The sequence below is a fragment of the Harpegnathos saltator genome, unplaced genomic scaffold (assembly GCF_003227715.2).
Source record: "Harpegnathos saltator strain DR-91 unplaced genomic scaffold, Hsal_v8.6 scaffold78, whole genome shotgun sequence".
NCBI lineage: Eukaryota > Metazoa > Arthropoda > Insecta > Hymenoptera > Formicidae > Harpegnathos > Harpegnathos saltator.
The window spans coordinates 77,076-87,226 of NW_020230626.1; the positions used below are offsets into that span (position 1 = coordinate 77,076).

General features: G+C 55.7%; 1 protein-coding gene across 1 annotated transcript; it reads right to left on the reverse strand.

Annotated features, from left to right (window-relative positions):
- Window positions 1-3,943: 3,943 nt before the first annotated feature.
- On the reverse strand, window positions 3,944-5,128 carry LOC112590322 (suppressor protein of bem1/bed5 double mutants-like). Its single transcript, XM_025306442.1, has 3 exons — window positions 4,945-5,128; window positions 4,618-4,778; window positions 3,944-4,522 (listed from the first exon to the last, which is right to left on the reverse strand). Exons 1-3 carry the CDS (start codon window positions 5,126-5,128, stop codon window positions 3,944-3,946), a joined length of 924 nt encoding a protein of 307 aa, XP_025162227.1.
- Window positions 5,129-10,151: the final 5,023 nt, after the last annotated feature.

A 10,151-nucleotide genomic window follows, 5' to 3' on the forward strand; every position in this document is an offset into this window, starting at 1 on the left:
CGAAGCGTGCTGCGAAATGAACATGGTGTTCAATATGTTCGTGCAGTCGTTGACGCGACTGACGTTCTACCGGTACGCCGTTCACCGCGTAATGGCGTCCACCGCGTCCAAACTCGTTCCGCTGGACAGAGGAGTGCGCGCCGTTTACATCACTATAGAGGACGTGTTCAACGACATTCGACAGAATTGCGAAACGTACGACGCGAGTGCGAGCGGTGACTCCTGCGAGAACCCGTACTTTCGTCTGATGCGCTCGGTCGTGCTGGAGGCGCTGCGCGAATACGTGGGTAATGTCTCGCGACTGTTCAGAGACGCGCCGGTGTACGAGTAGAATGATATGGACGCCGTCAACACGTACGTGGACATGTTCGTCAAAAGAAAGAGAGCGGTCGACGACACCGCGGATGCGCCAACGCGATTGTTCCATCGTCGCGGCGATTCCGGCGCGAGCGAGAATCGAGCCGCAACGCCGTGAACGACGAGTGAGGCGAGCGAGTCGCCGCGCGTTCGTCCGACGCGAGAACTGAAGGCAACGACGATGGCGTCGCGAACGACGGTGGCGGCGGGACGCGCGACGATGTCGATCGCTCCTCAAACCGTCGACAAACCTTGATTCGACAGCGGCGCGAACGAACGCGACGCGGACGCGTTGACGATCGCGTCGTCGCGACGACCGTCCGTCGACACCGTCGTCGCCGATATCGAGTCGCGAGTCTCATCGACCGACGACTGCGATCGTCGCAATCCCGCGTCGCCGGAACGCGAGACGCGCGCGACCGGGTCGATCGCGATCGGCGCCGCGATGACTCGCGTCGAGGTCGCTCCTCGCGACGACGCGATCGACGCCACTGAGGTCGACGTCGCGACGAAGCCACCGGGCGAGAACGACGACACCGACGACACCGTCTTGCTGTCGCGCCTTCTCGAACAGGCGATCATCTCCACGGAGAAAAAGGAATCTCGCGCGGTCGCGAATCGTCCTCGAGGGAAGCGAGAATCGTCGTCCGCTTGACGATGACGCGTCGCGATGATCGTGACGACGGACGTGTCCGGACGATCGCGATCAGCACGGCGCGACCGGGGGACGACGGGCGATTACGTGCTCGCGTCGTGCGAAGACGCGTCGCGCTCCCGAGCCCAGACGTCATCGTGGCTCGAAGACGCGACGATCGCATCGCTTACCGAGGACATCGCGATTCATCGACCGAATATCCGCATCTCGAGGATGATCGTTTCGAAGAGCGAGACCCCGAGAAACGCAGCGACCCTCAATTCTCGACATCGGACGAGAACGAAGACGACCGATGGCGACGTCCGTCGCGACCGACGAATCGTCCGTGGTAGAGGAACCGGCGACATCGGCGTTTCGGATTGATAAATGCGCTACTGGCGAAAAAATTCGAGACCGGAGTGTGCGCGTGTACGACAAATGGGAATAAAGAGAGAGGAAAAAAACGTGACACTGTTTCGTCGTTCGATCGTCCGCTCGTTCTCTCGACCTTCTCCCAATCCGTATCCGTATGGTGCGTTGAGAGCATCATGTCATGCGTAGGTACGGCTCTGCGCCATTTCATAGCGAACGCGACTCGCGCGTTTCACGCGGTGGGCGTTTCCTTCGCGGTGAAGGTTACTCATTGGAACATCACGCTGTCGACACTGGGAAAGCGCGTGCGATCCCTCGCCGCGCGCTTCTCGTCGCTGTCAACGACTGAACGAGTCGCCGAAAACGGGGTGGAACTGGTGATGCTCGGCGGTCGCGTGGAAGCCCGCGAGTTCATGGCGATGCTGCGCACCGCCAAATCGGTCAAGGCGTTCGAGACGGCGACCGGCGCCGCGTTGTCACCCGCCGTTCGAAGCTCCTTCTTCCGACATCTGGACGAAGTGGCGTCGATTCATTTTCCCGACACAAATATCACTCATCGCGCCGAGTACCTGACGCGCCATCGCGAAACGCTGATCGAGCGAAACCTTGTCGCGCGAACCGAGCGAATCGAGAGCGTCGAGACACTGGAGCGCGTGATTCGCTCCGATCCGACGACTCTAAATCGAGCCAACGCGCTTCTCAGCAAAACGTCGCGAACTAATATGATTCTATATCTGGGCGTCTCGTTGATCTCGGCCGGCGTCGGATTGTGGTATCTGGCGCGCGTGGTCGTCGAGCACGCAGCCGCGAACACGGGATGTTCCGTGTACACGCGAGATCTCACCAACGGCGTGAGCAATTGGCGAGTCACGGGCTGTTCCTGTCCCGTGTCGCTCGCGGTGGAATACGATCGCGCGAATTGGCGCTCTCTCGCGACAAAGCCACTCGCAACCGCGTGTCGCGACGCCAACCTATGGAAGAAGATGCGAGTCCGCGAGAACGAGTGCGATCGCGCGGCCGCGGAGCATAAAGCGCCGTATTGCGTGCACTGCGACTGAGACCGACCCGCGCAACGTCGATTGGGTGAACAAGGAGAAATTGGCCGATAACGCTTACGTACTCTGCGAGAAAATGGACGCTTTGGATGCGCTGCAGAAATTCGTAGGGTCCACGGTGGACAATGCCGTCGGAGCGGGCGCGTCGATCGCGAGGATAGCGAAGAACAGTTTAGTCACCAGCGCGAGCAATCTGCCATGATTGTTCGGCGGTGCGCTGTTTATCCTGGCGCTCGTGATCGCGGTGTACGCGCGGCGCCTTCTGGCGCCAAGCGCCGAGTCTGCAGCGATGGTGCCGATCGCGTCGTACGCGCCACCGCGATCGTTCGTCTCGCCGTCGCGTCACGTGTGAAATATCACGTTCGGCAAGTGACCGGCGCGTTCGCGCCAACACTCGCTCGCGCGACCAGATTCTCCATCACAGCGCGGAGCAACGATAGCACGGATGGTTCATTGAGGACGTCGTCGTCCGGCGATCGCGATATCCGGGCGTCGCGTAGAGCCCGGAGCGTACGCGACGAGACAGAAAATCGTCGACTCTCGATCGTACGTACGCGCCAGATGCCGGTCGACACACGCTCGAAGGAACAAACGCCACGGTGTACGATTCGCCATTGGCCGGATGTCTGTCAGTCGCTACCGCGAAGGATCGTCGCTATCGACAGCCGCGTCCCTCGTCCGCGGTTCGACGCGACGACCGTTTTTCGCGACGACCGACCAACGACCATCGCGAGAACCGCCCGAAGACGACCGTCGCCGTTACGGAATCGTCGATGTTCGAACGAGTTATGCGGAGCGAAATTGAGGATCGTCGAGTGTCCGCGCGGCTTGCGGTTCAACCCTGTCGCCGAGTCCCGCGATTCGGCCGAGAACGTTTCGAACGTCCGAACTCGATCCGGGGTGCTCGATCTGAGAAATATACACGAAACGAATCTCATCCGGACTACCGCTACGGTCGCTTCGTAGCGGCGGCTCTCGCGTCGCGTCGCACATACCTCGATGATCGAGCGCGCGTTCGCGCGCCGTATCTTTTTGCGTTTTTCGTGACGCACGCACGTATATGCACTTGTATGCACATTCACCTGAAGGAAAGAGGTCGATTAAACAATGCACGTACGCGTCAGTATCCACGACGAGTCGTTTATTATTTCCTGCTACTGGTTCACCCATCCTCATCATCGTTCCCGTCCCGTCGCGCCGGCGGCGGATCGTACTCGCCGTATTTGTCAAGCGGTGTCACCGGTTCGTAACGCGCCGCGTGCGCCAATATCTCGGTATATGATAGCAACAGCAGAGTCACGCTTATCTCTCGATCGTCGCGACCGTCATCGACGGCGTCGCCAGGCGTTCGGTCACAAAGTCCTCGTACGTGGTGTCGGATCGTTCGAAGTAACGACGCAAGCGCGACGGTTCCCCGATCGTGCGTTTGAAGCGCGTGAAGTCTCCGGGCACCCAGTGACGACATGTTCGACGAATCTCCGATTCGTAGTCCCGACTGGCGAATCTAGTGCCTCGTGTCGCATAGTCAATCGGTCAGTGCAGAAAAGCGTTGAACAATCGCACCGTGGCCTCCCACGTAACCCACGTAACCCATGAACACGGCGGCGCACCGACGACGAAACGCGTCGTCCAGGTTGCTTAGACGGTTGGTCGTGAAGATGCTGAACACGCCGTAGTTGTCCGTCCCGTCGTTCGGTTCGAGAATCGTGAGAAATCTCGTGAGCAGACTGTACTCGCCGCTGGTCACGGCACCGCTACGATTCTTCACCAGTCCGTCCACCGCGTCCAGCAGCAGCAACACGTTGCGACCGGTGATGCAAACGAGAGCGCGCATCTTCCGGTACAGCGAGCGCAGTTTTTTCTTGGTCTCCAAGCGGTAGGCCGACAGCAGGTTCTCCGCGTTGACGAACGCCAGAGTCGAACCGAGCGACCGGGCCACTGCTCGAGCGGCCGCAGTTTTACCGGTGCCCGATGGTCCGTACAGAATCACGTTCGCACCGGCCCGCGTGCTCGGTCGTCGCTCCATCATCTCGTCCGCCAACAGGGCGCTCTCCGGCTCGTCGTTGATCACGAAATAGGCGTTCAGCAACAGCGCGTGCTGTTCCTTATACAGTCCATCGGTGTGCACATGCGGATCGGCGTCGGCGTCCGCGGAGTCGCCGGTGTTGCGCGCGTCGTCCAAGCGACGACGCGCGCGACACCGCTGCGCAGAAACTGTCTGTGCGCCGGATCGACGATGAATCGATCGTACGTGGCGGCGTATCGGACCACGATCGTACCGAGAGCCACATGCTTGTCGGCCGCTGCAGTGTTGTCGGCGCGCTCCAATTCCACGATCGATTGGGCCTCTTCGTTGTACTCTCGAACGAATTCGTCGGTCGCTCTCTCGTACGCGGTAGTCTCGACGGGGACGGAACGCGAGAGGTGGTCGCGCCACGCGACGCGTTCATCGCGACGGCGAATCGCGCGAGGTTCGCTTCGAAGGGAACAACAGCGCAGACATGGGTCCCGAGACCACAGACTTACTGATCTCTTCGGCTGTAACGCCGACACCGATGCGCAGCGTGTCCAACGTTTCGCTGTTGAACAGCTGTTTCAGTCGATCGTTGCTCCGGACCTTCGCCCGCCCGACGAGGTAGATCAATGCGACGATGAGTGCGACGATGATCGCGATGATCACCAGGACGCGCACGGTCGTGCTCGCGCCCATGTTAGGGTCTCGTTTCGCGCGCTCGATCGTTTTATCTCTCTTTCGCGAACTATTTCGCGCGATCGCACGGTAAACGAGGAATCATATTCTCGCGCGAGCGCACGTCGCTCCGGCGAAAATAGGATGCCTATTTCGCGCGATCGCTCGGTCGATCGCGCGTTTTTAGGTTCCGTTCGAGGATCCGCGTGCCACCTCTGTTTTCGTCAAATCGAGCGAAAACACGGTGATTCGAGTTTCTTTGACGGTCATTAGGATCCATCGAAAATCCTCGAGACGGCACCTATTTTTCGCACCTCGCGCGAAAGTAGGATCCGCTCGCGACTCGCGCGAAAATGGGATCCGCTCACGAATGGATCGCGACGCGCGGTTCCGGTCGCGAGGGAACAGGTGCCGCGATCGCGCGCGACTGGAAATGCTCGAGATCAGTTCGCGTCGACGGACCCGCGTCAGCACGCCTCGTGCGTTCGAACCGAGGACTCCACGATTCACAGAGTCTCGACGGTGGGGCGGGCGATAGGAGAATGGCGCCGAGGCGCAATAAACGGCGAAGCGCAGTCCAATGCGATCGGCCAGCGACATGCTCGGGAACAGCGACAACCTGCGCGTCGTGTCGAGATCACACGCGCGATCGCCGATCTCGACGACTCGAGTGGTGCGTTCGAAGTCGACGATCTCGCGCCACAGCTCGGTCGCGTTGTCGATCTCGACGTAACGACAGCGCTTTCGGTATTCGTCGTCACCGCGTCGCGTGCCTCAGTTCGACCAGATCTTTGAGCACGGCGAACGCGTCGCCGCAGTCGCACGCCGACCCGTTCCCGGCTCTCGTCGCTCGCGGTCTTCGACGCGTCACCGAACGCACGATCGCGTCGTAAGCGTCTCGACCGAGCTCGCGCGACCAATTGGCGATGGTCGTGACACCCGTCGACGTCAACGGCCGATGTCGCTCTCGGATTCAATACGGAACCACGCTCTCGTACCGGTCCATGTCGATGACGCAGGAATACCACAGGGCGTAACGGCGCAGCAACCCGGCGTAAACGCGCACGCGAGACGTCAGCACGTCTCGCGTGCGCAGAAGCGTCTCGCGTCTGCTTCGCGCGACGGTCTGTTCTGCCAGAGCCGAGCGAATTCGTGAATGCGCGGTCGTTTCAGCGCATCGCATCGAGGCACTGTGGCGCGCAACTCGACGGCCAGGCGTTCCGCGGCCTTGCTTTCTTGGTCGTCGTTGTCGTCCGTCGACGCGCGCGACGCAGAGGTCGCTTCAACGTCAGCCACTCCGCCCTCGGTCAACAGCACGAGCTTTCCGCTGGTCGCGCATCGCGCCAACGTGGCGCGCATATCCGACTCCGCACTCAACGCGACGTCGGACGCGTCCGAATCGTACGCTCCCGCGTTGGTCATGTCCATCGCGCGAAGCGTCCGGGACATCGATTTCAGCGTGTCGTCGCGCGCCGCCACGAGTCGCTGCCGGGAGGCCCGAAGCTCCGCGAGTTTACGCTGTCTACTACGTTCCGCGAAATCGGCCACCTCCCGCATACCGTCGACGATCTCGCTTATGATCAGATTCGTTCGATTCGCCACGCGTTCTCGCTCCAATCAAACGCGTGCGTTCAGCACCTCGTTGACGGCACGCAATTCACGTGCTTTGTCGCGCTTCGTCGATATCTCGCGATCCTCCGCGTTCGCGGCTTCGCGCGATCGCGCCACTTTGTCGCGCAGAGCGTGCGTTCGGCGCGCGATCGCGCCACCTCGTCGCACAGACAGCGAGTCCCTTGCCAGCGGACGCGCTCACCTCGAGCGCCCTTACGAGCGCGACGTACGATCGCGCGATCAGCAGTGTGACGCAGTCGCGCAGATCGTACTCGCACGAGACCCGCGAGCGCAGAGTCGCGAATCGACTCGTCACGACTCTCTCGCCAACGCGACCCGACACCTCGTCGTCGCGCTCGGACAGTCGCAAGCCACACCGAGGGCGAGGGTGTCGTCCACCGCGACGCCGTGGTCATCGGTTCTCGTCGTCCCGTCGTCATAACGATACGCGCTGATTCGGTCGTTCGCGGCCGTCGCGTCGCCCGTGTCGTCGATCATCAGTCGCAGCTTGGTGCTTATATAACGTCCTGCGACGTTCTCTCCACCATATCATTTTTTCGCCTCTACATTAAAAGGCCAGCGAGACATATAGGTAGATTCAACCATAAAAGGTAATTGTTACTATAAAATTTATCGACAAAAGTTCATATCTTTTAAAATAATAATATTTTAGAAAATCGCGCGGTGCGATTTAAGGCCCCTTCAAAGTATTACAAATTATATCCTAATAAAATTTCTGTAAAATCGATAGTTTAGAAGTTACGGCTATTTAATGTCTCGACCAATCAGGAAAAGGCATGTTTTCATATATGCGAGCTTCAAATCGTATCCCATTTTTTTATAAACGCCGAAAAGCGGTTGATCGGTCAACGTTTTAGTGCTGTAGCAACTTCTTCTGTTGAAATTCGCGATTTATTGAGCACTAAAGTACGCAAAACATCGTCATCAATGTCAGAAGGTCGACCAGAGCGTGGCTCGTCTTCAAGGTTAAATTCTCCGCGCCGAAATTTAGCAAACCATTTTCCACAGTTCGTTTAGCTGGTGCTTCATCCTGATAAACATCCTGAATGTTTTTTACGGCTGCGGCAACGTTTATTCCTTCCGAAACTCGTAAAGCATAACGTGCCGTAAATGCACTCTATCGATACTCATTTTTAAAGTGATATTTTCTCGAAGCAGTTGTATATAAAAACAAATGATTTTTTTTTAATAACAGCTGAAGACGTCACTTTCCAACGTTATATAATATTGTAGATGGAAGTATTAATGACAACACTTTACGACGCTTATAACTCCATCTATTGAAACTCCGCGACGAACTTTTGCACTCACCCAATAATATTTTATATATATATATGCGTATGCGCGCGCGCCACACAACACACACACACACACACACACACACACACACACACACATATATATATATACATATATATTTGTAATATATATATGTATATATATATGTATATATTATATATTTATAAAAATACCTAAACATATTTATTTTAAAGTGATTTATTAAACAAAGAAACAATTTTAATGATAATATGTTGCAAGGGTACGCCTCAGCCGTTTCTTATACAGCGACGGCCTGAGCGCATGACGACCGTCGCCCTAACCACTGAGCGCGGAGCGTTGCGAGGGGGACGGTAGACGTCACCTATTGAATTTTCGCCCGAAATATGTAGATTGTGGCAAGCTCTGACTTAGAGATAGTGGAAATTGTTTTCTAATGGCATATAATCTATCACTTCAATTTAACACTTACTCTGTAACGATACATACAATCATATCGTTACGCTGACTGCCGCTATACATCACGCGGCAGTCAGCTGAGTGCGCACCCCCGACCCGCGCTGTCACCGCGCCTTTTTACGCGCTCACCCGAGTCTAGCCGAAGACCCGGCAGCGACGCTCGGGAAATCGGCTGCCGAGCCGAACTCGCGGCACCGCCGAGACGATCCCGGCGAACGTCGCATACTCACGATTAATCTCGATCAAATTCGGATTAATCACCGAAAGAAACCGAAGACAAAAGCGGACGAGTATATAATCTCGACAGTTTTTGACCGAGAAGTCAGTCTTGGGATAGGCTTCAAGCAGTATTCGGAGAATCTTCGAAGAGTCTGAAGAAAACCATCGGCTAGGAATAGCCGTCCGAAGAGCTGCAGAGTGCATCCAGGAGATCGAGAGTTCGAGTAAGTAATCTACCAGGCCACCACGCCGGCATCCGCGACTGCTGCTTGTTCTTTGCAAATAAAAAGATCGGACGGCCAGTTTGCCGTTACTCCGGTGTGTTCTCTGGAACGAGCTGCGTTTGTGCTATCTTTGCCGAAATAGAGATCGGAGACGGCAAGTTTCCGCGTCGCTCCGGTGTGTTTCTCCGGAACGATTCTCTTTTGTACCGTCCTTGCGAAGTAGAAAGATCGGACAGCGAGTTTGCCGTTACTCCGGTGTGTTCTCCGGAACGATCTGCCGTTTGTGCTGTCTTTACGAGATAGAGATCGGACGGCGAGTTTGCCGTTGCTCCGGTGTGTTCTCCGGAACGCTCTCCTAAATATATTTTGTTTTGTTTTTTCTTCCTCTCGCTACCTCCTCTAGAACTCGGAGTACACAAGGATACAAGGGGCAGACAGAGTCGGCACCCACACCTACCGACTGGCCGGCGCGGCCGCCGGCCCAGAGTAACCCTTTGGCAAGGCGCATCGTCGATCTACAAAACCAAAAAGAGATCGCCCTAACAACGCGACTCCGTAGGATCCAGGGAAGCCGCCAGGCCTTGCAAAAATTCTCCCGTCATCGGAAATCACGCAAACGAAGCGAAACAAATAATTCCGACGTAACGAGAAACAAGCGCAGCCTACGGCTCGACGACGCACGGCTACCTAGTGTGTACACACCACAAGTGATAGGCGCGCACGACGCGATGCGTTTTTGCGCAGTTTCTTATGTACCACGTGGAATCAGACAGGGAGCGAAAATGTAATCAAAGGTCAAGATAACGTCAAAATTATTTAACTTTTTAATTTGACATCATCTTCACTTTATATAATTATTTGTTCTACTTCAGTTATGCATATGAGCAATGTGACTATACAAGTTTGTCTCAATAAGTCTTAAAACTCCGGTTAAAATAAATTAATTGAACTAAATCTTAGCGTTTTTCAATCATCGGCATCTTTCACGATGTTACGATTATAAATTATCTATACAACCAATTGTAACCTACACAAGGAACGCTCTTCGATTGAACCGATTGAAAATTGCTCATATCAATTATCAATGATATATGGCCTTTCATTACATTCGCTAAGTCAATTGTTAATCGAACAATTCCTTTCACAAGTCAAAGATTAACATGCTGATTTTGAAACATAATGCAAAAAGCTCGAAAATAAATGCGAAGCAGAGAAGAAATTTAACAATGAAT

Coding starts and splice junctions, on each gene's coding strand:
- LOC112590322 (XM_025306442.1), bottom strand. CDS start 5,128: ATGGGCGCGAGCACGACCGTGCGCGTCCTGGTGATCATCGCGATCATC. Junction 4,779..4,944: donor CGTTACAGCCGAAGAGATCA/GTAAGTCTGTGG, acceptor AATTCGTTCGAG/AGTACAACGAAGAGGCCCAA. Junction 4,523..4,617: donor GACAGTTTCTGCGCAGCGGT/GTCGCGCGCGTC, acceptor GGACTGTATAAG/GAACAGCACGCGCTGTTGCT.